We start from the raw sequence: 27,170 nt of genomic DNA, 5'->3' as shown, positions 1-27,170 counted from the left end.
TATGTAGGATTTATGACAACAGTTCCAGTGTGTTATATGGAATATGCAGGATTTATACAAACTATTCCACAATGTTATATGGAATATGCAGAATCTATGCCAACAGTTCCAGAGCCTTGGTGCATGTGTGGGGCCTTCAGAGTCATGTTCAATGCCCAAAACCAAAATGTAGAATGATAATAGGTTTACTGGGACTCTTTTAATCCAGTAAATATGGATGATTCTGCGCTGACAAAGTAATATTAAATAGTTTTTTTTTTACTCCAGCAGTTCTAAATTTATTATTACTAATTTAGAAAAGTGTTATTTTATTGTTTTTGTCAAACTGTTATTCTATTAAATATTCACAGCCTAAATAAGAAAAGTTAAATGGACTTTGTCATTATTTAAAGCTACAGTGTGGAGAATTCAGTGCCACCTAGTGGTGATGTCGTAGAAATGCAGTCTGCAAGCTCCAAAAATTGTTTCCTTCATGTTTTTGCTTCTTTGGCAACATGGTTTTATCGCCACTTGTCTTCTCTTGTAATAAACAATATACATGTTTCAAACGCAGTTGCCTGTACTAGTAGCCAGTAGAAGAGGAGAGCCACCACAGATTCCCTTTTTTTTTCAGTCTTCTGGCCTTGCTGCAAAATGCAAAAGATGGAATATGTGTGTCCATTGTGGGATACTGCAGTGTTTCCAGTCCTGGTACTCAAGACCCAAAGTACTGTAGGTTTTCCATTTGTCCCTGCGCTACTCAAACCAGATGAGCTCAGTTGGGTGAATTCAGCCAATCAACTGAACATGCAAACTCCACACAGAAAGGACCAGGTGGGAAGCGATCCCACGACCTTCTTACTGTGAGGGAACAGTGGAAACCACTAGCCCACCACACTTCCCACAGATGGGTCATGAATTCTGTATTCAATTTCTGCTCATTTCTGCTCTTTCATACTTTGCTCTGTGTATATTCCACCGAGCGCGGACGTGCTCGCGGATCAGATTATGAGCGTGGAGAGAGACTTTCCGGACTCTCTTGTTATAATTCTCGGTGATTTTAACAAAGGGAATCTCAGTCAGGAATTACCAAAATACAAACAGTTTGTTAAATGCCCGACCAGAGAAGGGAGCACGTTAGATCATTGTTACACGACAGTGAGTGGTGCGTACCGAGCGGTAGCCCATGCAGCTTTGGGACTATCAGATCACGTGATGGTCCACTTGATCCCCACGTACAGACAGAGACTTAAACTCTCTAAACCTGTTGTGAGGACGTCTAAAGTGTGGAGCAATGAAGCTGTAGAGGAGCTACGTGCGTGCTTGGCCACCACGGATTGGGATATGTTTGAGGCTTCAACAGACAGTCTAGATGACTACACGGACACTGTGACATCATATATTCATTTCTGTGAAGACAGCATCATCCCACAGCGTACCAGGGTGAGATATAACAATGACAAGCCCTGGTTCACACCTAAACTCCAGCAGCTCCGTCAGCAGAAAGAGGTGGCTTTCAGAGAAGGAGACAGAGACAGCTATAGAGGTGCAAAGTACAGATTTAGCAAGGAGGTGGCAAAGGCTAAATCCATGTACAGCTCACGTCTGCAGCAAAGGTTCTCTGCCAACGACTCGGCCTCTGTGTGGAGGGGGCTGAAAGAGATCACCAACTACAAGCCCAAAGCACCTCAGTCTATTGACGACCTCAAGCTGGCCAACGACCTGAACGTCTTCTATTCACGGTTTGAAGACAAGGACTCACACCTCCCCACCCCCCACACAACTGGATATTCAAACACTCTCTACCTCCCCCTTCTCACTGCTGCCCTCCCCACTCCCCCTGTTGCCCTCTCGGTCCAAGAGGAGGACGTGAGGAGACATTTCAAAAGGCTGAATCCACGTAAGGCCCCGGGCCCAGACTGTGTCTCTCCTGCCACCCTGAGACACTGCGCTGATGAGCTGGCCCCAGTCTTCACGGGGATCTTCAACACCTCCCTGGAGTCATGCCATGTTACAGTCTGTTTCAAGTCCTCAATCATACTTCCAGTCCCCAAGAAACCACGCATCACTGGACTTAATGACTACAGGCCTGTGGCTCTCACGTCTGTAGTCATGAAGACCTTCGAACGCCTGGTTTTATCCCACCTGAAGTCCATCACCGACCCCCTCCTGGACCCCCTGCAGTGTGCCTACAGAGCCAACAGGTCTGTAGATGACGTCATAAACCTGGCCCTGCACTCCATCCTGCAGCACCTGGACTCCCCAGGAACCTACGCTAGGATCCTGTTTGTGGACTTCAGCTCTGCATTCAACACCATCCTTCCAGCTTTGTTCCAGGACAAGCTTTCTCTGCTCCATGTGCCCAACTCCACCTGCAGGTGGATCACAGACTTCCTGACGGACCGGAGTCAGCGTGTGAGGCTGGGAAAGAATGTCTCGAATACTCGGGCTCTCAGCACAGGATCTCCACAGGGCTGTGTCCTTTCCCCTCTGCTCTTCTCCCTCTACACTAACTGCTGCACCTCCAGCCACGACTCTGTAAAGCTCATCAAGTTTGCGGACGACACCACCCTCATCGGACTCATTTCAGATGGGGATGAGTCTGCCTACAGGAGGGAGGTGGACCGGCTGGTGACCTGGTGCAGCAGCAACAACTTGGAGCTCAACGCCCAGAAAACAGTGGAGATGATCGTGGACTTCAGGAAAGCCACAGCCCCCCTGCTCTCCCTCGCCCTCACCAACAGCCCCATCACCACTGTGGTCTGTCACCGCTTCCTCGGCACCACCATCACCCAGGACCTCAAGTGGGAGTCAACCATCAGCTCCCTCATCAAGAAGGCCCAGCAGAGGATGTACTTCCTGCGGCAGCTGAAGAAGGCCAAGCTGCCTGTCCAGCTGATGGTGCAGTTCTACACGGCCATCATCGAGTCCATCCTCTGCTCCTCCATCATGGTGTGGTACGCCGGGGCCACAGCCAGGGACAGACACAGACTGCAGCGCATTGTGGCCTCTGCTGAGAAGGTGATCGGCTGTAGCCTTCCATCTCTCCACGACCTACACGTCTCCAGGACTCTGGGCCGAGCAGGTCGGATCACAGCTGACCCTTCTCACCCTGCACACGTTCTGTTCAAACCACTCCCCTCGGGCAGGAGGCTACGGTCCATCCGGACCAGAACCTCCCGCCATAAGAACAGTTTCTTCCCCTCTGCCGTTAGACTCATGAACTCCTCATAACTCAGTCACCTTAAGCTTAACTCTGTCACTTTATCATCTTATCACGGGTCACTTTAGACAGTGTACTTTGGTTTTTAATTGCACTCCTCCCACTGCACTGTTTTTTCTGTTGCACACAGCCTTTCATATTTCATATTTCTTTTTTTTTTTATCTTAGATTTTATCTTATGTTGACACATATGTTATATTTTATCTTAGCATTTTATTTCTTCTTAATGTTGCACCATTGTACCAAAGCAAATTCATAGTCTGTGAGTCCTGTTCACTGGCAATGGCAATAAACTTCTTCTGATTCTTCTTCTAAACACCCCCAAATCCTACAGATTGGAGCTTTAAGCAGAAAGTGCAGCCTTTGCTGAACAAAAATGTAAAGAGCATCTCCAATATCACAATTCCTCTTAATGTTCTCTGTGAATAGTTTAACACCTTCATGCATCACTGGTTGTTTCTGGCTTTATGCCTCAGGTCATTAAGCAGCAGAGCGTTAAATGAGCCTGCTGTTGAAACAATGAAGAGCAGAGTGGCACTTTTTTATTTTTATGGGCTGAACCATTAACTTATCACAAATACACTGAAAGCATAAAAGTTCCTTTAAGGCAGCCTGAGAGATATATTCAATCTTTTGTATTGGTGCTCATTAATTGAATTTGGTGCCTTTTTTTCTTTTTGCTGCAGTGTTTTACTGCTTGCACCCTTTAGGATTAAGGTTTCTTTGTCCATGATACTCCCGTCACACATAACACAAACGAGGCCAAATGGCGTCCGAATGACGAATCGACCAGCATCTGAAAAGTGTCTAGGTGCGGTCTGAAAACATCAGACAGCTGTCTCAGAGCAGTCAACATGGTCGGACCCATTTACACGCTGCCTCAAGTGTTTTGCACATGTGCAAAACACTCATGGCGCAGTCCAGGTGGGAAACCCATCCAACTGCTGTCAGTGCAGTCTAAGCACAATCTCTCTGCAATCTATATATTCATACGCCATCATAACAGCATTTGGAACAATCTGATTGCAGTCGGGGGAACCTCAAAATGGATTGACCATGTCATATCCTGCCAGCATGTCCCCCTTGTGTCACATACATGCACCTCCACTGGATCCTGTTCAGGGAGCACAAAGGAAATGTGGATATGCAACATGCATGTGGCACGCATCCATCATGTGAAGTGGACGTGAACATTGCACAATCAAACTGAAAGCACCATCTGTCACTGCGAGTCTATGCATCATTGTGCACTTCAGGGGCTTGCTGTTCAGCTGCCCACAGCACAGCTGAACGGGATGTCACCCCTGTAATACACACATTATGACGTGTCTACCATTGAACTCTGTCGGAAGAATGACTGGGTAACTGTTTTGCCAGCCCATGACACCATAAATAAACATGTGAAAACATGTGAACCTTCTTTACAGCCCCAGGTGCACGTCACAGTACGGCCAGGGGGCAGCAGCCTGTGATAAAGTCCCTCTTGGCTCACAAATGCCTCATCCACCAGGGCATAAATACATTCCATGTCAGGCGCTGCCCTGCAGCCCCTCAGTGTACTCTGCATGCTCATCACATCGCTGTTGCCATGCTGTGTCTGTGAGGACAGTGCTGACAGTCCATCATGTGTGGGACACACATGTCCCACCTGCCAGCGCAGTGTCCTGCTCAGAGGTCAGTGTGCATGAGGGAGAAAATGAGTGAGTGAGTGAGCGAGTGACAGCATTTGGGTGCATTCGTTCAGCAGTCTGAGCGCTTTATTTGTGATCTTGGTGCAGTCTGACAGCACTCTGTGTCTTTGTACTGTTGTCCAACAACATTTGGGCTGCGGCCATGCAAGGGTGCAAGACTCAGTCCAGACCAGATCCACCCACACTCTACGTGGTCGTCCAGCAGTTGTACACGACTGTCTGACTGCCTGTCTGTCCCTCCCGATTGCGCCTTGACGTTTGGGTATTTTTTTTCCTATTCCAGCAGATTCTGCTTGATTCCTGCACATTGTTGCTATGTGTGATGAAGGTTTGAGCCAAATGTTACAGGAGCACTTTGGTAGCTTGTTTCCCCTCTGCTGTGTCACTGTGGCACAAATGAAAGACAGAAGTGTCCAGTGAAGGTTATTTCGCAGCAGAGTTCTGCATACGTCTGTATTGTTGGTACATTTTTAGGCCTTATTGTTTTTGTGTAAACAATGTGCTCCTTGAATTGCAGTCAGCAACACTTCCTCCTAATCCTCCCAGCTTTGTTTGATCATCCTTATTCTGTGTAGTTTCATATTTGCAAAGTGAGTGTGTCTGGCATTGTGTGGTACATCTCTGAGTAACTTCCTGCATGTAGCAAAAAAAATAAAAAAAATAAAAAAAAATTGTGCAATATCATTTAGATGTCAAATGATTCAAAATATTACCTCTCAATAACTGCAGTGTATCTAAGTTAGCAAGTAGAGTGTTTCATCCAACAAACAATTAAAAACAAACATTTCTGAAAGCCTAAATTCAAAATCCAGGCCCCAAGTGACTTGACGAGAAAAGAGTTCCTGACCTCAACTTTGCAGATGATGCTGTGATCTTTGCCAAATCATTGGATATACTGATTGCGGCACTTGAGGAGCTGAGTTAAGCACTTATAACGCTGATGGCTTACTTAATCACAGACCCCTGATCAAAAAAAAAAAAAGCAAAAGAAGAAGCAAATATTGTCCTGGTGGAAAGAGAGAACAGGGTTACCTATGGTCGAGAGCTATGGATCCGGCAACAAGGAGGCAGTCCAATGAGCGACAGTGTCTGTCAGGGTTTTAGCAGTTGGGTTACCCAGGAAAACAGCCAGAGGGGCAGGGCAAGTAAGATCATCATACGAGGTGAACAGTCCAACAGATGGCAGCATCGGTCAACAACGGATGATCAAACATAAGTAAACAATTAGAGAATAAGTATAGGAGCGAGACAATCTGGCAGTGGAGTAATGGGGTGTGCAGGGTTATATAGTGAATAAAACAATCAAGGAGGAAACCATAGTGCACGTGAACCTGGAAACCCAAGAAACGGGAAGAAAAGCAACTAAAACACATGGATTAGATGTTAAAATAAGAACACAAGGAGAAACCAACATGAAGGAGGATTCATAAAGAACACAAGAATAATAAATCACAGAGGAAAAATCTCCAAGAGAACATCAGGAATCCAGTAAGAATAATATAAACAAGTATCACAGAAAACCAAGAGCAGTATCCAGACTCCAGAAACGTGAACCGTGACAGAATTGGAGGGTCTGTGGTTGTGACTGTCCTGGATCAAGACGTAGGTTTTCTATGACTTCATGGATTTGGCCTTTAGAAGTGTATCTGTTTGCAATGAATGTGTGAACTTGTAGAGACACTAGCTGAGTTACCCGTTCACATGGGTAATAGAGAAGAATTTTAGCAAGATATCTGATGTCACTTTAATGAAGTTGTAGTAAGTTGGATTGCATTGTCTGTATGTTGTCATCATTAATTTTCAGAGAGCAATTTGTGACATTCATGAGACTCAAGTGAATGATGATAAAAAGGTGATAGCATGTCAGATCACTGCAATGCTTTGGTATATATAATGTTCTTAGTGTGACCCTGAGGTGAACAAATGAAAAGTCCATCAGGGGACCAACTCGGGAGCATCCTACACATATGTCTCAGATTTAGCCCACAGTAACTGTCCCTGCGACTTCTTGGGAGGCATAATTGCAAAACTGCGCATAATCCAGTGCCTCAGTGTTGATTCCCAGTTTCTGGAGAAGGCAGAGGAGATACCATGTTTCACCTGGCACAAAGAAAGACTCAATTAAAAAGAACACATGAAATTTCAGCTACAGTTTGCCCAAAGGCACAGAGGAGACTCGAGCCTAGATTTCATCTGTTTGTTTTTGTTTTTAAAATCCCTGCCACGAAGCTGTAACAGGTGAAGCAACAGAGTGAAGTTGCACTGTGTTCTCATGTGCCTCCATCCAGCTTCCTCCCACATCCAAAAACATGCAGGTTAGGTGGACTGAAAACTTTAAGTTGACAGCAGGTGTGCGTGCAAGTGTGTTTGTCTATGAGGCCCTGTGATAGACTGGCGTCCTGTCCAGGGTGTACCCTGCCTCATGCCCTATGACTGCTGGGATAGGATCCATCCCCTTAGAAAATGGATGAATGAATGATTTAAACAAAAACACAGATATTGAAAATTACATTTTATCCATCCTCAGTCTTGTGTAAAAACCTGGCTGTTAAAATGAAGATTTAGATGTGTTACATTAACCCTCTGGAGTCCAGGGTATAATTCGCTGTTTTTGACTATTTTTGGTTTTACCTTTCTAATTTACCTTTAAAAGTGTTTACCTGGCCTTTTTTGGTCTCATTTATTTCAGCACAACATCACCTATGTGACTTCAAAGTTTCTCATTCATTCTGACCTGCTGTATTAGCACAGTGAACCGAAAATCACACGAAAACATAAAATCCAAGTAGAAAAAAAGTTAGTTTTGTTACTGTGAAAACCACAAACTTGTTTAACAACCATTTTCATAACTTCAAATGTAAATATAAATTGTAAATTTCAAAAACATATGTACAAATGTAGGAAAAAAACTATTACAACTATTTACATAAATGCAGGAAATGCTTCAGGCGTTTTTTGTACAATTCTTTACAAAACACTCAGATATCACAGTAACATTTAGAATGTAAATATAAATTGTAAGTTTCAGAAACATATAGTGCAGGAAATGCTAATGCTAAACTATTTACAAAACAATCAGATGTTAAAATAAGTTGCAACACAAAGTATTTGTGACACTCAAAAAACAATTCCTGTCCAACACAACACAGAGGGGCACATCACAGGCCTGACACTTCCCCCCGGTGTGTCACTCCTCATTCAATACATTATATATATATATACTCAACAAAAATATAAACGCAACACTTTTGGTTTTGCTCCCATTTTGTATGAGATGAACTCAAAGATCTAAAACTTTTTCCACATACACAATATCACCATTTCCCTCAAATATTGTTCACAAACCAGTCTAAATCTGTGATAGTGAGCACTTCTCCTTTGCTGAGATAATCCATCCAACCTCACAGGTGTGCCATATCAAGATGCTGATTAGACACCATGATTAGTGCACAGGTGTGCCTTAGACTGTCCACAATAAAAGGCCACTCTGAAAGGTCCAGTTTTGTTTTATTGGGGGGGGATACCAGTCAGTATCTGGTGTGACCACCATTTGCCTCATGCAGTGCAACACATCTCCTTCGCATAGAGTTGATCAGGTTGTCAATTGTTGCCTGTGGAATGTTGGTCCACTCCTCTTCAATGGCTGTGCGAAGTTACTGGATATTGGCAGGACCTGGTACACGCTGTCGTATACGCCGGTCCAGAGCATCCCAAACATGCTCAATGGGTGACATGTCCGGTGAGTATGCCGGCCATGCAAGAACTGGGACATTTTCAGCTTCCAAGAATTGTGTACAGATCCTTGCAACATGGGGCCGTGCATTATCCTGCTGCAACATGAGGTGATGTTCTTGGATGTATGGCACAACAATGGGCCTCAGGATCTCGTCACGGTATCTCTGTGCATTCAAAATGCCATCAATAAAATGCACTTGTGTTCTTCGTCCATAACAGACACCTGCCCATACCATAACCCCACCGCCACCATGGGCCGCTCGATCCACAACATTGACATCAGAAAACCGCTCACCCACACGACGCCACACACGCTGTCTGCCATCTGCCCTGAACAGTGTGAACCGGGATTCATCCGTGAAGAGAACACCTCTCCAACGTGTCAAACGCCAGCGAATGTGAGCATTTGCCCACTCAAGTCAGTTATGACGACGAACTGGAGTCAGGTCGAGACCCCGATGAGGACGACGAGCATGCAGATGAGCTTCCCTGAGACGGTTTCTGACAGTTTGTGCAGAAATTCTTTGGTTATGCAAACCGATTGTTTCAGCAGCTGTCCGAGTGGCTGGTCTCAGACGATCTTGGAGGTGAACATGCTGGATGTGGAGGTCCTGGGCTGGTGTGGTTACACGTGGTCTGCGGTTGTGAGGCTGGTTGGATGTACTGCCAGATTCTCTGAAACGCCTTTGGAGACAGCTTATGGTAGAGAAATGAACATTCAATACACGAGCAACAGCTCTGGTTGACATTCCTGCTGTCAGCATGCCAATTGCACGCTCCCTCAAATCTTGCGACATCTGTGGCATTGTGCTGTGTGATAAAACTGCACCTTTCAGAGTGGCCTTTTATTGTGGACAGTCTAAGGCACACCTGTGAGGTGGGATGGATTATCTCAGCAAAGGAGAAGTGCTCACTATCACAGATTTAGACTGGTTTGTGAACAATATTTGAGGGAAATGGTGATATTGTGTATGTGGAAAAAGTTTTAGATCTTTGAGTTCATCTTATACAAAATGGGAGCAAAACCAAAAGTGTTGCATTTATATTTTTGTTGAGTGTATATATATATATATATATATATATATATATATATATATATATATATATATATATATATATAAACAAGCAATTCAGAGGGTTTTCAAAAGCGAAATGTGACTGTGTCTGCGTCAGACTAATTCAATTATCTAGTCTCTTTTTGAATTTCTGTGTGTTCTGTAGAAGCTCTGCTCACGTCACATACAGAGATAATTCGTCCCTGTAAAAAGCATTTAATGAGGTGAGATCTTCAAAGTGTTCAGAAAATGAAAAGTGTCAAAATACCCCTGCATTTTTGGGTTGATTTTGTTGTTTGGTATTTATGTGGCTCCAGATAAATAATGGGGTTAAAGTAGAGTTTGATGGCATCATCATTTTCACCCACCTAATATATCAGACGCTCATCATCAAACAACCACCATTTCTGTTGATTCCGCAATGAAAAATTTTGCAATTAGAATCATACAAAAGGAGATTTGATTTATGTGTAAATTCCTCAATAGACTTGCAGTCGATCACACTGAGTGCTTTAAAGTATAGCATGTTACAGTGTAATGTTGGAGGTTAGAAGACAAGTTAAATCAACGAGTTGCACAGTGCTGAGTTTACTGAACTAAAGGGTGTTAGTTTTGACAAAAAGCAAATATATGTTAGGTTTTACCAACTTTTTCAACACTCAATGTCAAGAAGTAAAGAAAAATTAAGTCTTATATTGGCCGAGGCCCAGTGGTGATAGTGCTTATCCAGATGAATTGTCTTGTCCAAGAACACAGGAAGTGTGATTGGAAATCAGAACCAGATCTATATATTGGTAGCTCAGCTTCTATGTCACTGAGCTACCTGCTCTGCCATCAACTGATAGTTTGTGAAACATCATTGCAAAGTGATGTGTTCAATGTAATCAAAGCAATAAATTCATGAAAAATTAAAGTATTTGTAGACTAAGAAGAAAAATAAATTCTCATTGATATTGTACTTTTAAGATTCTGTTGATCATCTCAGATTTTTATTTGGTGGGGTCCAGTAGCAACGCAAGGATGTTTTGCATGAGGACAGTAATCTGCTCCATCACTTGAACTATATTTAGAGGAGGAGCCTGTCCCAGCATCCAAATAAAATCATAAACAATAAAATTATTTTAACAAAGTACAACTGCAGTGTGTCAAACAAAGTAAAATATACTATACTATATCCATAAACTAAAAGGATGTTGGCTCAAGACCTGTGTATAGAGTCCCTGAGCAAAATACTGTTCTACCACTTACTTACTCCCAGTCTCAAAAATCAGAGTCAGGTAATGTGATGGATATTTTTTTAAAACACTATTTGCAACACTGCAAAAATAATTACTTAAGATTGTAACAATTCTGAATTGGCCAAATGTAACATATCACTTTGAGTGTATGCACATATCTATCTATCTATCTATCTATCTATCTATCTATCTATCTATCTATCTATCTATCTATCTATCTATCTATCTATCTATCTATCTATCTATCTATCTATCTTTACATCTCTATCTATCTGTATCTCAATCTATCTATCTGTATCTCTATCCATCTCTATTTCTATCCATCTCTATATCTATATCTATCTATCTCTATATCTCTACATATCTCTATCTCTAGCCATCTCTATTGCTATCTATATCTCTATCTATCTCTATCTCTATATCTCTATCTCTATATATCTACCGCTATTTATCTCTATATATCTATCTCTATCTATCGCTTTTGCCTATCTCTATTTACATGTATCTCAGTCTATTTCTATTCATCTCTATCTCTATTTATCTCTATCTCTATCTGTCTCTACCTCTGTCTGTATTTGTCTCTACCTCTATCTATCTCTATATCTCTAATTATCTCTATCTCACTCTATCTCTATTTATCTCTATCTCAATCTATCTTTGCCTCTCTATCTATCTCTATATCTCTGTTGATCTCTATTTTGCCAGCCGTCTCTATATCTCTATCTATCTCTATTGATCTCTGTCTCTGTTGATCTCTATCTATCTCTATATCTCTATCTCTGTCTATCTCTATATCTCCATTTATCTCTATCTCAGTCTATCTCAATTTATCCCTGTCTCTGCTTATCTCTATATCTCTGTCTCTATTTATCTCTATCTATCTCTATGTATTGCTATTTATCTCTGCTTGTCTCTCTCTGTCTATCTCTATCTACCTCTATTTATCTATCTATCTCTATATCTCTATTTATCTCTATCGCTATCTATATATTAACATCTATCTATGTCTATATCTCTATCTCGATCTATCTCTATTTATCTCTCTTTTCTTTATCTGTCTATCTATCTCTATCTCTGTCTATCTCTATATCTCTGTCTCAATCTATCTCTGTTTATCTTTATCTCTGTCTATCTCTATCTATCTCTACATCAATATCTGTCTATATCTATCTCTATATCTCTCTCGATATATCTCTATTTATTTTTCTCTATCTATCTCAATCTATCTCTATATCTATATCTCATTCTATCTCTGTTCACCTCTATCTCTATCTATCTCTGTATCAATATTTATCTCTTTATCTCAATCTATCTCTATATCTCTATCTCTATCTATCTTTACATCTCTATCTGTCTCTGTCTCAATCTATCTCTGTTCATCTCTATCTCTATTTATCTCTATCTCAATCTATCTCTGTTCATCTCTATCTCTATTTATCTCTATCTATTTCAATCTCTAACCATTTCTATATCTCTATCTCTATCGATCTCTATCTCTTTATCTATCTCTATCTATCTCTATCCATCTCCATCTCTATATCTCTATCTATCTCTATCTCTATATCTCCTTTGATCCCCATCTCGACTTATCTCTATAGCTCTACCTCTGTTTATCTCTATCTATCTCTATCTATCTCTATCTATTTCTGATTATCTCTATCTATTTATCTTTGCTTATCTCTATCTCTACTTATCTCTAGTTCTATGCATCTCTATCTCTATATCTCTGTCTCAATCTATCTCTGTTTATCTCTCTCTATCTATCTCTATCTCTTGCTATCTCTATATTAATATCTATCTCTCTATCTCAATCTATCTCTATCTCTATCTCTGTCTATCTGTATCTCTGTCTCTATCTTTATATCTCTATCTATCTCTATATTGCTACCTATCTCTCTATCTCTATTTATCTCTATCTATCTCTATATCGATATCTATCTCTCTATCTCTATCTCAATCTATCCCTGTTTATCTCTATCTATTTTTCTCTGTCTATCTATCTCTATCTATCTCTTTATCTCTATTTATCTCTGTCACAACCCATCCCAATTTATCTCTTTCTCTATTTATCTCTATTTCTATCTCTATCTGTCTCTGCCTCTATCTCTCTATCTCTATTATCTCTATCTCTATCTATCTATCTCTGTCTTTATATCTCTATCTATCTCTACCTGTCACTATTTATCTCTCCCTACCTCTATATATCTCTATTTGTCTCTATATCTCTATCTATCTCTATATAGCTATCTCCCTCTATCTCTGTATCTATCTCAATCTATCTCTATTTATCTCTATATGTCTATCTGTCTCTATATAGCTATCTATCTCTATCTCTCTATCTCTATCTCAATCTATCTCTGTTTATCTCTATCTATCTCTGTCTTTATATCTCTATCTATCTCTCCCTATCTCTGTCTATCTCTATATCTCTATCTATCTCTATATAGCTTTCTCTCTCTATATCCCTCTATCTCTGTATCTATCTCAGTCTATCTCTGTTTATCTCTATCTCTATTTATCTCTGTCTCTATTTATTTCTATCTCTAGCTATCTCTATATCTCCATCTATCTCTACCTATCTCTATCTATCTCTATCTCTATATGTCTATCTATCTCTATATAGCTATGTATCTCTATCTCTCTATCTCTATCTCTATATCGATATCTGTCTATCTCTATATCTATCTCTATCATCTCTATATCTCTATCACAATCTATCTCTGTTTATCTCTATTTATCTCTGTCAAAACCCAATTTATCTCTTTCTCTGTTTATCTCTAGTTCTATCTCTATCTGTCTCTGCCTCTATCTCTCTATCTCTATTATCTCTATCTCTATCTATCCCTATAGCTATCTTTATCTGTCTCTATCTACCTCTATTTATCTCTGGCTCTATCTATCTCTGTCTATCTCTATATCTCTATCTATATATTAATATCTATCTATGTTTATATCTCTATCTCAATCTATCTCTGTTTATCCCTATTTTCTCTATCTATCTATCTATCTATCTATCTATCTATCTATCTATCTATCTATCTATCTATCTATCTATCTATCTATCTATCTATCTATCTATCTATCTATCTATCTATTATCTCTCTCTCTCTCTCTCTCTCTCTCTCTCTCTCTCTCTCTCTCTCTCTCTATATATATATATATATATATATATATATATATACAGTATATCCCTCTCACCCCATGGGGAGGGTGGGAGTGGTGTGTGTGTGTGTGTGTGTGTGTGTGTGTGTGTGTGTGTGTGTGTGTGTGTGTGTGTGTGTGTGTGTGTGTGTGTGTGTGTGTGTGTGTGTGTGTGTGAAACCCGGAAGTGTAGTTGATTGACTGGCTGACAGCACATAGAAGCTCATTTTCAAATGTCCAATTTTAAAGGAAAAATAAACATGCTTTCCTGGTGGTACACAAAACTGTTTTGGTCTTTATTAATAGTTTCCTCCTCTGTGACAACTGTATGGTGGATGAATTTTTTAAAATGACTGTGAATCATGCACATAATGTAAATTTATATATCATGAGACACTAAAGTAAATTGTTAGGAGAACCACAGCGCAGTCCCAAAAATATTATTTCATAAACACCCGAACCAAGGCTAGCCTGATGTGCCTGGAATATGCTGTCCATTCTTCCAGTTTGGGGTTACAGCTCCTAGTGCTCCTAATTCAACTTTACCTTCCACATCTGCTCCAGCTCTTCCTTCAGTTGCTGGTACTTCTTGATTTTCTTGTTGCTGTTTTCTGATGTTGCTGTCAGCTGAGATTGCCACATCGATCACAACTGTGGTCTATACTATGTGTGGTTTTTATATTTGGTCTGGTTTTTATATTCGTCAAAATATTTATATATTTTGACCAATAAAAAGAAAGAAAAAAGAATCTTGCACTCAAATCAGAAACTTTGGTTAAAGATGCTGTACATTTTGTTGTTGTTGTTTGTTTCAACTTACAATGCAGATGTAATCGTGTCCTATAAAGGCAATTTTCCCCCTGGTGAGAGCTGGCCCTGCCCCTGTTTTATTAAAGTTCATAGTTAGTCCTAAATCCCCTTCTAAAAAGCTTACATATGTCTCTGCATGCATCAGCCTGGAAGTATCTGGTGATCAGAGAGAAGCCTCATGTCTTACTTGTGCTTGCCTCAGGTCTGATCCGCTCACGGGTACGGGGAGCCAGCACAGCCTCGGCCTCCATCTTGACCTTCTTGGACAGTCACTGTGAGGTCAACACTGATTGGCTGCAGCCGATGATTCAGCGAGTCAAGGAGGTAAAAACCGCAGGCTGCTCTTCCATCATTCACACTGTGCAGCTGGACAATTATGGTCTGTAAACGTTTGGGCACCCCTGATGATTTCCATGAGTTTCCTTTATAAATCATTGGTTGTTTGGATCAGCAATTTCAGTAAAATATATCATATAGCAGACAAACACAGTGATATTTGAGAAGTGAAATGAAGTTTATAGGATTTACAGAAAGTGTGCAATAATTCTTTAAACAAAATTAGGCAGGTGCATAAATTTGGACACCCCAACAGAAAAATACATCAATATTTAGTAGATCCTCCTTTTGCAGAAATAACAGCCTCTAAACGCTTCCTATAGCTTCCAGTGAGAGTCTGGATTCTGGATGAAGGTATTTTGGACCATTCTTCTTTACAAAACATCTCAGGTTTGTTGGTTTCCGAGCATGGACAGCCCACTTAAAATCACACCACAGATTTTCAATAATATTGAGGTCTGGGGACTGAGATGGCCATTCCAGAATGTTGTACTTGTTCCTCTGCATGAATGCCTTAGTAGATTTTGAGCAGTGTTTAGGGTCATTGTCTTGTTGAAAGATCCAGCCCCGGCGCAACTTCAGCTTTGTCACTTCAACATTGTACTCAATAATCTGCTGATATTGACTGGAATCCATGTGACCCTCAACTTTAATAAGATTCCCAGTACCTACACTGGCCACACAGCCCCACAGCATGATGGAACCACCTCCAAATTTTATTGTAGGTAGCAAGTGTTTCTCTTGGAATGATGTGTTCTTTTTCAGCCATGCATACCTCCCCTTATTCCAAAATGAAGCTGGATCGTCCAAATGTGCTTTACCATACCTCAAGTGACTCTGTTTGTGGCGTGCACGCTGAAAAGGCTTCCTCTGCATTACAACATCATACAACATCTCCTTGTACAAAGTGCGCTGTATAGTTGAATGATGCACAGAGACACTGTCTGCAGTAAGATCATGTTGCAGGTCTTTGGAGCAGGTCTGTGGGTTGACTATGACTGTTCTCACCATCCTTTGCTTCAGCTTATCTGATATTTTTCTTGGCCTGCCACTTTGGGCCTTAACTAGTACTGTGCCTGTGGTCTTCCATTTCCTCACTATGTTCTTCACAGTGGAAACTGACAGCTGAAGTCTCAGATAGCTTTTTGTATTCTTCCCCTAAACCATGATGTTGAACAATCTTTGTTTTCAGGTCATTTGAGAGTTGTTTACTCATTAGAAGAGATGCAAAGAGGAGATACATCTGTAAATGGCCACCTTAAATACCATTTCTTGTGATTGGATTCACCTGTGTAAGGAGGTCAAGGGTCAGTGAGCTTACCAAACCAATTTTGTGTTCCAATATTTCGTGCTAAATGTATTAAAATCAATAAAATGACAAGGGTGCCAAAATGTATCCACCTGCCTAATTTTGTTTAAATAATTATTGCACACTTTCTGTAAATACTAGAAACTTCTCAAATATTAGTGTGTTTGTCTGCTATATGATATATTTAACTGAAATTTCTGATAAAGACAACCAATGATTTATAAAGGAAAATCATGATAATTATCAGGGGTGCCCAAACATTTGCATAGAACTGTACATAATATATGCAGCACTAACATTTTTAGCACAGTGGGCTTTGGCTCTGAGGGAAAATGTCACCTTTTTCAGGGTAAAATTTATGTGACTTCTCTGTTGCTCAACCATAATAAAACTTTTACAACTCATATTTAAAGGGGAAGTCCATCATGTACAGTACAATTGCACAACTGCAACGAAGCAAATCAAAACCCCCAGTTTTCACCCCTGTGTCTGTTTTGAAACAATTTTTAAAACTGGTCAAATGTTACATCATCGAACATGAAACTATGCATAATTTCAAAATAAAATCACTCCTTTAGAAAGCTTTGAGAGCGTTGTGTTACACTTGAACAGATGAACACTAAAGTTACTTTCTTCACTGGTAGTGTTAGAGAGAACCAGGCACAGACCGTTACATCATAGTGTTCAAGTGGGTCAAAAAGCCTTTGGGTACTTTAAGGTCAAAAATGTGGTCCCTGTCCATGGCGAAGAGTTGTTTCATTGAGATACAGAGTTCAAAGTGACATTTAAGGTCAGTTTTCAATTAGAATGTAAGCAAATAGAGACTGAGTATTTTAACCTCCAAATCTGCTCAGTAGCTCCTGTGAGATATGATGGGGTTATTTTAATGGACTCAAATGTCGTTTCATTTATGGAAAAATAAAGCATATTGAATTGAATTCAATAAAAACTTGGGGTTATTGATTAATTTGAGCCCCTTAGCCTACTCTCTGGACTCAACGTTTACTGAGATCTGATCTGAGATCTTGGCCATTACCATTGGTAACACTTTGTTTTCTAAAAAAGTGTTCCAAACAAATAGGACTTGGTATCTTGCCAACAACAACAAAATAATGAGGTAACATTTAACAATGAGGGGACCTTAGCTCACATTAGTAAATGCAATAATAATCATTAACTAACAATTAATTAAGAATTAACTGTGTTTAGTGGTCATTTATTAATGGTGTTCCGTATCTCTTATAAATTATTAAATAATTTATAAATTAATACCCTAGGAATCATGTACACCATGAATAAATGATTGCTAAACACAGTTACCATTTATTGTTTATTCAAGCTAGTTACTGCATTGAGGGCCCCTTCACACATAGTACAAATGTGGTCAAATTGCGCATGAATTGTGCATGAAGCAGGAATTGTATGCAATATGTGTAAAATCGGAGCTGCCTCCAACACCTCGTACACCTGTTGCTACAACTATTTGTGCACACCATCGGCTGAAAGACAGAGTGTGCCCTCTGAGAGCCCATTTGATCCCTCTCATGGCAGGTGTCGCCCAAATTCCAGGTGACACATACCACAATCTTACAATCTTACACCACTCGTTTGGTACTTCGAAAATGTGTGGCCATTTGTGCTATTAGCACAAAAACAGTCAGCGGACAGTCACTTTCGAGCTGGCAGTGAAATTTGTCTAACTGCCCCCACGACTGTGGAGTTGCCAAGTACACATGTGGCATTCCAGAGTGTCGGCTCCCCCCACAACATGTGTGTGTGTGTTTCGCGGACTCCCTCCCGTTTCCCCCAACACGTGCATGCGTGGGGTTCACGCACCCCCACGCAGACGATGTTCCTCTCATCTGATCACAGAGTGACACCTTGGTCTGTGTGCTTAATGCACAGGGGTCGTGGCTTGCTGCCAACAGCAACGGCTGTTGACAACTCTGGTCCTGGACGTCACAGCTGCAGAACACGTACCGTGTTTTGACGGACACGCACGTGTGTGCTTGCTGTCCTCATGTGGAAATACATAAAAACATATATCACTTTTGCAATGAGCTGGAGAGCACGCACATTAACAGGTTGTCCTAGCTAAAACAGACCATCAGTTCATGTGGACTTGCAGCAGGTGATCTGAATGTCACGTCTGTCTGCCAGGACATGCGTGTCCTGTGAGCGGCGCGCTGCAGAACTATATGACAAGCTAACAGTGCGACAAATACGCCACTTTCAGTCATGTATCAGCAGAAATACGCCATAACAAACGTTGTTTGGTCAGTTATCATGCCGCTTTTTTCTCTTTTTCTAAAAATACATTTATGTCGTTGTTGATTTCAGGCATTTTTCAGCACTTTTTACAGGACAGCGATGGTAGCACAGTGGTAAAGTTTCTTGCGGGCAATCAGAGCTTTTGTAAATTGCAGGTTTGAATCCCGTGGGTGGCTTGTATTTTTTTTTTCACAGCAGCTGTGCGATGTGGTTACACATGCTCCAGTTGCTCAATTTCAATATATTTTCATTTATATAGTACCAGATCACAACAAAGTTGCCTCAAGGCACTTCACACAAGTAAGGTCTAACCTTACCAACCCCTCACACTTTGTTCCTGCTGCGACGGTGTCGTGCAGGCTTGTGCACAACACAGTCGCATGCACAGAAACCGTTGCAGCGGGTTTGTTCACGCCTGCCCATCAGCTCGATGTGTTCATGGTTCGCTCGTACGAGCTGTTCCGCCGTGATTTGCCCTGATTTATACTATGTGTGAAGGGGCCGTAATTTTTTTGTAATGTGTTACCAAAACTTAAACCATATATCCAGCACCTTCTATGATCATGTATAATATATATCCATGGAAGCATCCATGGATGGACAGATAGAAGAACAGAATAGAGTGTAATCCACGCGCTCATGGTAGGATATACTGGGGTATTGTTTTCGGTCTTCTATCTCTGTCCATCTGTGAGCGGACAAAATAACTGACTTTTGATCTGATTTGGATCAAGTGAGCCAGCTCATTGCCAAGGAGAAATGAATGGGCTTTTGAGAAAAATTAAGGCAAGGTCAGAGGCTAAGCTCAAATTCTGGCCCTGTGCTTATATCCAGGGGTTATTTACAATGGCTATTTTAAGGAAGTGGCAGAGGATACACACCTGTTTGATATTAAACATTAAAATCAACTCAGATATCACCTGTCTATTGGTCACATGAACTTTGTCATTGGATAACCTTGGAAGGTGTAACGTACAGCCATAACTGTTTAACTCAAATAGTTTATCAATAATATGGATTAAACATGGTGGAAGGGTTGTGTGTTTGTCATAGATAAAATTGTTCAGTTTTGGACAGAATTACTAACACATCAAGGCACATATTGTGATGTTACTGAAGTAATTTTGGATAGCTCTTTGTCAAATGGGTAAGGTGCAGGTATTGCACTCACTGACTGCTCCTGTTTGTTGATTTACCGTCCAGTCTGTGAATGTGTCAGGTAATTTTGCAGGTCATGCAACACGGTATCAGGTTTTTAAACACAACTAATGTGCTTTCTAATTGATATTAAAATGTTTTGTGACACAAATTTGCATATTTCTTCTTTGCTGCACTGGTTTTGTTTTGTTAATGTCAACAACATTTGCCGTTGCTTCAGTAGGAAGATCCCCCCCAGTCACGGTCTGCTAATTTAATTAGGCAAGCGTGCCCGTGACGATGCAGTCACATCCAGCTCTCAGCTCAGTTACAAAACATGAATAGGATGAAACCAGCACCTCTTGTTTATTCAGGGTGGAATTTCAATTTTAATTTCATATGAATTTTCATGACTCTTCATTGCATTTTGGCTGTGAGCCTTGTCCCAGACTGCCTTTGTGAATCGTCCACAGCATGTAAATTTATATATCATGAGACCCTAACATCTGTCAGGATGGATGCGTGCACGTACTGAGACATGAGTGTTTGGTATTTTGATGCAAAGCAGCATTTTCTGTGTGGAAGGAGCTCTTTTCTCACTCACTAATGAGTAATAGGCTGTTTGCTGGCTGGGGTGTTCCTCCCCTGACATTAACCTGAAGCTGGACTCGAACCAGCACAGCTGCTCTCCAAATCTGCCGCCATCACCCGCCACACTCAAATACTCCACTAATTCTGCAACATTTGTCGGTGGAAATCCTCTCCACTCTGGCGTTGGGACAGAGCTGCTTCCACAGTGTGCTTTATTTCTTCATTTCTTCATCCACTTCCCCGTTTCCTTCAGTTTCACAGCATTGATGCATGTGCCTCAAAGCTCAAAGTCTGTGAGATTTCTCATTGAGTCTTTGTCCTCGCTGTTCTGTTTTGAGCAGCTACAAATGCATATTCAGTCTCACAGACGTCTGCAGAAATGTAGTGAAACAACAGAATGGTGCAAAAACTATTTCTTAAGGAAACATCTTGTTAGTGGACGAAAAGCTTATTCAGAAAGCAGACTGGACATCAACCACCACTAAATCAAAACCTCTCACACAACAGAAACTTTGTATTCAGACCACATATCCAAGTCTAAAATGTAAAAAAATAAAAATCACAATGTTTTATTCATGAGACTGTCTGTGCACATTATGTTTGTGTGCACTCATCCTTGGCTCTGGGCAGCTGTGACTCATCCAGCTTGTGTTACAATCTTTTAGTTTGGCGTTCACGAGCGCACCAGGAGCAGTGAGAATTCTACAGCTCTACCCGACTCTGGACTCATTAATCTCCTCAATGCCGCAGCGCTAATGAAGGTTCAATGTCCACTGTGTCGTCTGAGCCAACACATACACACTTTTCACACTGGAAAAATATCAAAAATTTTACCGAGTGCATTTGTCTAATTTGTCATCAAATATATATAATCTACACTTAATATTAGGAAAAATCACATAAGAAAAATTTCAGGCAAACATAAGGACTTGTTTTTAGGTAATACGCATTTAAAATTTCGTTACATGAAAGAGTCTTAGAAACATGTTGTTCTGAGTCATATCTGAGAAGAAACAAGCTTTTTTTTTCTCAGCATAAGAATTTCAAGCTGTTTTCAAGATGTAACACTTTCGAATAAAAAAGTAAAATATAACTCAAAATGAGTTTAATCAGCTAAATTCTAGACCTTATTTTAGGGAGTCTGAAGTATGTTAGCATTTGTTCCATTGGCAGATATTTTTGACATGAAGACAAGGTGTTTTAACTTGAAACAAGTGAAACAATCTGCCATTGGAACTATGTAATAAAAATTCACTTAAGATTTCTTGAAATATCTTTGAACTTACTATTATTAGAACATGTTGCATCTTTTACAAATAAGACAGCAGCTTAAAAACATCATGATTTTAGATGTGACTAAAAACAAGACATTTTCACAACATTTTAATACTTTTAAGATGTATTATCTGAAAACAAGGTCTGAAATTTAAGTGATTTCCCCCCTTATATAAAATGTTTATATATTTTGATTGGAAAAGAGACAAATATACTTGGTAAGATTTTGCATGTTTCCAATGCATGTTTAATTCACAACCGCAACAGAAAATACACAAATTAACAGCCAAGTGTCAATAATGTACTCTACTCAAAATAATAGAGAATTAAAGGGCATCATGTAAAAGTTATCTTAGCTTCTCTTGGATAACATTTTACTTTAAAAAAAAAAAAACACAACAAATTACATTGGAACCTCAGTTTTAGAACTTAATTGGTTCCTAAATGTTGTTCTTAAACCGAAACCAATTTTCCCATAAGAAACACTGTAAAATGAATTAATCTGTTCCTGGCCCCAAAAAGAACACTTTTCTTCTTCTTCTTCTTCTTTTTTTTTTTTTTCCTTTTTAACAGCATTTCATGCATAAATGGCAGCCAAAATACAAAGAGTATGCATAGTATCTTATACAAAATACTGTACAGTAATTATAATAAAACAGGCAATTGAATTTCACCTTCCCTGTACAGAAGTGACTTGATGGCGTACATGGATGGTGAAGGGGAGGGATGTCAATATCCATTAATACATTTCACTGCACAAGCAGCCAGATTATTCCAGGTGTTGCAGTGAAAATCATTGGATTTAATGTTGTATGCTGACAGCATTAGCATTTTAACAGCCGTCGGTAGCTTCACCCATTAGCTCAACTTAATGTATGGTTACTGGAAAAATACACAACTCATAACTTTTAATGTCCACAATAAAGTAAACCATTAGGAGAATCACCGCGCAGTCCCCAAAAGAATGATTTAATCAACACCGGAAAACAAAACAAAAACAACCCTTCTTCCTCGTTCGAGTTTATAGGTATGGTCGGGCCTACATCACTTCCGCTTAGTTACAGCCGCCATTTCGAATCAAACTGTACGCGCACTTACAACCATTTTTGATATACTAGTCGTCTTTACCGCTGTTTATTTGCAAAGGCCTGCCGATTTGGTCATACCAAATGGCGTATGAGTATGTGGAGAGCCTTGATAGGTGTGCAAAAGTTGCTGCAGTTAAAGTTGAAAGTTTCTGCAGTTAGAAAGCTCATAGTTGGATCTCGGGATTGAGCTGATGGCCCGCCGCGAGGCGAGCTGCCGTCTGTTCAAGCCCCTGCCTCTTGGCGTCCCCTCGATGCTCTTAGCTGAGTGTCCCGCAGGGTCCGAAGCGTTTACTCTGAAAAAATTAGAGTGTTCAGAGCAGGCCTGGTTGCCTGAATACACCAGCTAGGAATAATGGAATAGGACTCCGGTTCTATTTTGTGAACTTTCTTTCTCTGAGCTGGGGCCGTGATTAAGAGGGACGGCCGGGGGCATTCGTATTGTGCTGCTGGAGGTGAAATTCTTGGACCGGTGTCACAGACCGAACGGTCCACCCCTAAAAATCGGTCCGCCTTTTGCAACTGCACATGCATCATTTCGGACTACAGCAGCACGTCTGAGACGGAGTCTCTTCACCCAAAGCAATCAAATGGATTAATGTGATTATTAACCATCAGATGATGAAGGTCAAACCTCTTAAATCATTCTAAAGTCAGTTTTAAGCAGAAATTAGGCCATTTAAGCAGAAACGAGGCAATAGCAGACAGCCATTTGTCCCTTCTGTCTGGACTTTTGTGGCGCTTTGGGAGTTAAAAACAAAACAAAACGCACTTTTCAATCTTTTAACTTATCGTGGTTGGTACAGCCAACTGCAACACACGATCATGGCATTCTGTGTGAAAACTGGTGTATATTAAGTAGAAAAAATGTGGCAGAATGATGCAAACGCAATGGACATCAAGTAGGAAATGAGAGTGACAGCGGTTTGTTTCTTGCTCGTTTCTATGTGTGTTGCTATGTGCGTGCGCATCAGGGACCAGGATGTCCAACTGTACCTATTGGTGGATTGCAACCCAACACGGTGCATTACCACCACCTAGTGCAGTGGGGGTTTCATGCACCAAGACTTTGTTCCAAAAGTGATGCATTTTTTTGTACAAATAATATGTTCGTGAACTGATTTGTCCATAAAGAGAGCCATTCTAAAACCGAGGTTCCACTGTATTTGTAAAGATATGTCATCAGACTGGACCTCAACAGGGAGACAAACAAACAAATATGAAGTAAATTTAAGAAGCCATAGTACTGCAGTTATTCAGTTTTTTTGTGGAATTGTTAGCTGAGCTTGTTAACCTAGCTGTGTAGAATTCTGTTTATCTTTTTCTCAGAATGCTGGGGGAAAAAAATTATGTAAGTAGATGAACTTTGGCTGCTTTGTCAACATTGGGAAGAATGTTAAATCCAATATTACCCCAATAAACTTTACACTGTTTGTAGTTTGGGGAGTTGGTGGCCTGAAGGTTAAAGTCAGACAGGTTGATGACCAGAGGATTACTGTATCAAATCCCTCATCAGACATGAAGACACATTAGCAAACAACCTTATATACAATGAAATTACTGTATAGTGCTTTTGGCATCCACACTGAATAGAACTGTGCTGTATCAATGCAGAACATTTATAATGTCCTCTTACTCATTTAGTCTGTGAAAATTTGATTTTACATGCAAAACAGGTAGAGTCACAAAGACAGAAAGGCCACAGGTGGGAATCAATCCCATGACGGCCACAGGTAGGAATCAATCCCATGACCTTTTGGCTGTGAGGCAACAGTGCTAACCACTAAGCCGCAGTGCTGCCATGTGGTTTCAGTTTTTATTTTTAATTCATTTGCAAAAATCTAAAAAAAAAAAACAAAAAAAAAAAAACTTTTTTTCACATTGTCATTATGAGGTATTGTGTGTAGAATGTTGAAGGAAAAAAATCAATTTCATCCATTTTGGGAAAAGGCTGTAACAACAGAATGTGAAAAAAGGGAAGCATTGTGAATTTTTTCTGGATGCACCGTAATTTTTGTCTTTGCTTTTTCAGCTATATCTGAAATGCATTTAATCAGCAAGTGTAATTGTGACATAAAAGCCAATTAACAAGTTATCCATCCATCCCTCCATCCATCCATCCATCCATCCATCCATCCATCGTCCATCCACCCACCTGCTTATTACAGTTCAGGGTTCTAGTCACGGGAGTCACCTAAATACTAAATTCAACCAATGCACTTCTTTTCCCATCCATTACGAAAATGCAGCACTGAGAGTTGGCTGCATGCCATCCCAATATTCTTTTTTCTGCATTTTCCAGTGACACGTGGTCACATTGTTATGGAATCCAGCCTTATAACTGCAGCTCAGATGTGAATAGAATATAAAATACAGTGCCTTTTATCAATTTCCTGTTTAATGGCAAAAAATGCATCAGTTACTCATCATGTGCTCTGCCTCCTACACGGTTCAATGCTTTCATTTGCTGGGTGTTGGTGAGGAACATAGAAACAAGTGACGAATGTCCTGTTGTTTGTGAAGACAGGTTTACTGACCTTGACTTCATGAATGGTGCTGTGATCTTTGTGGAATCTTTGTGGATACCACAATTGAGAAGCTAGGCAAGGTGTCTAGGTTCACCAGTGTTCTGGATCAAGATGAAGACTTCCATGACTCGGCCATCAGAAGTGTATCTGTATGTGGTGAAAGTGTTGAACTTGTAGAGACATTTGCGTATCTTGGCAGTGACATTTGTGTCTCTGGATACTCTGCCTTTGAGATCAAGACACAGCAGTCCAAGCCCTTATGGTTCCTGATGGATCGGGTTTTAGGGCTCCTTCACACATAGTGCAAATTTGGTTGAATTGCGCATTAAGTGTGCATGAAGTAGGAATCATATGTAAACCATGTAATTTTGTAGCTGCTTCCAACGCCTCATACACCTGTTGCTGCAACTATTTGCGCAAACCAGCGGCTAAAAGACAGAATGTGCGCTGTGTGAGCCCCTCGAACCCTCTCACGGCAGGTGTCGGCCAAATTCCAGGTAACACACGAACATCTAACACCGCTTGCATGGCACTTAGAAAATATGTGGCCAGTCGCACTCTTGGCACGACAGCAGACTGCAGACAATCACTGTTGTACTCACAGTGAAATCTGTGTAAATGCCCCACGAGTGTGGCTTTGGTGTGTGCGCTGAACTGACAGAAGGTGTGGCTATGACAGAAGTGGCCGTGGAAATCTGTCATTCTGGACATCCCATCTGGACAGTACTGTGTTTGGATGGACATGGACTAACAACTGACCACTCTGACATACGTTGTCTGTTTGCTGTCATCAAGTGGACAAAAATAAAAGCATATATTGCTGTGGCGACGGACTGCAGCAACCGAGCGCGCGCGCATGACGCGCACATGGACAGGCTGCCCCCAGGTTGAAATACACCATCAGATCATAACACTCAGCAGGCAGTCTGACTGTCACGTCACCCATGTGAGCTCTGTTCCACATGACGCGGTGTCCTGCGGCACAAGACGCGCGTGTCGGCAAGATGCACACTGGCCAGCAGAACATGCGCCAGCAGATGTGGACATGAATGAGATGAGTGAACTGCTTCTCATTCATGTGATTTCATGGCTGTACATCAGTGACCATGGGTCATCTACAGAGGAACAGATGTATCATATTTGTATTGCCCACTTGATGAGAGGGATTCAATACAATGCGATGTTTTTATATGGTGCATCATTTTTATTTTTTTTTTAAACTACATCCATGTGCTTCCTGATATAAGGCAGTCTTCAGCACCTTTTACAGGACAGTGATGGTAGCTCACTTGGTAAAGTTTCTGGCTGCAATCAGAGCTTTTGGAAGGTGCGGGTTCGAATCCCATGGGTGACATTTTTTTTTTTACCTGGGTGATGTGGTTACACATCGTGCAGCTGCTGGGAAAAGCTACTGTGTTTCCGCGTGCACGGAACCATCACAGCATGTATTTTTTTATTTGTTATTTATTTTTTTCTTCACACCAGCTGCACGATGCGTAACCACATCGTTCATCTGGTGGCACTGTGATCCCGCATGCACGAACTGTTGCACCGGCATCACGCACACCTGCCCATCGACGCGATGTTTCGTGGTGCGCACATACCAGCTGCTTCAACGGGTGTCACCCTGGAGTTGTACATATGTGTGAAGGAGCCTTTACTGTATGCTTGTGAGACTTGAACATCAACCAGTGACCTAAAGTGATGACCGGATGTCTTTGGTACGAAGTCTCTTTGGAGGATCCTTGAGTTCCTCCAGTATGATT

The 27,170-nt window shown here is 40.8% G+C and overlaps 1 protein-coding gene across 1 annotated transcript in view; it reads left to right on the top strand.

The window, feature by feature from the left end:
• galnt16 (UDP-N-acetyl-alpha-D-galactosamine:polypeptide N-acetylgalactosaminyltransferase 16) overlaps window positions 1-27,170 on the top strand; it is a 160,923-nt gene that overhangs the window by 67,004 nt on the left and 66,749 nt on the right. The window contains exon 6 of the mRNA XM_034194931.1: window positions 15,075-15,196. Coding sequence (XP_034050822.1) covers window positions 15,075-15,196 — 122 coding nt within the window. The remainder of the gene's footprint in view (window positions 1-15,074; window positions 15,197-27,170) is intronic.

This window comes from Thalassophryne amazonica, chromosome 19 (assembly GCF_902500255.1).
Source record: "Thalassophryne amazonica chromosome 19, fThaAma1.1, whole genome shotgun sequence".
NCBI classification, from domain to species: domain Eukaryota; kingdom Metazoa; phylum Chordata; class Actinopteri; order Batrachoidiformes; family Batrachoididae; genus Thalassophryne; species Thalassophryne amazonica.
This window is presented reverse-complemented; position numbering and strand designations above follow the sequence as displayed.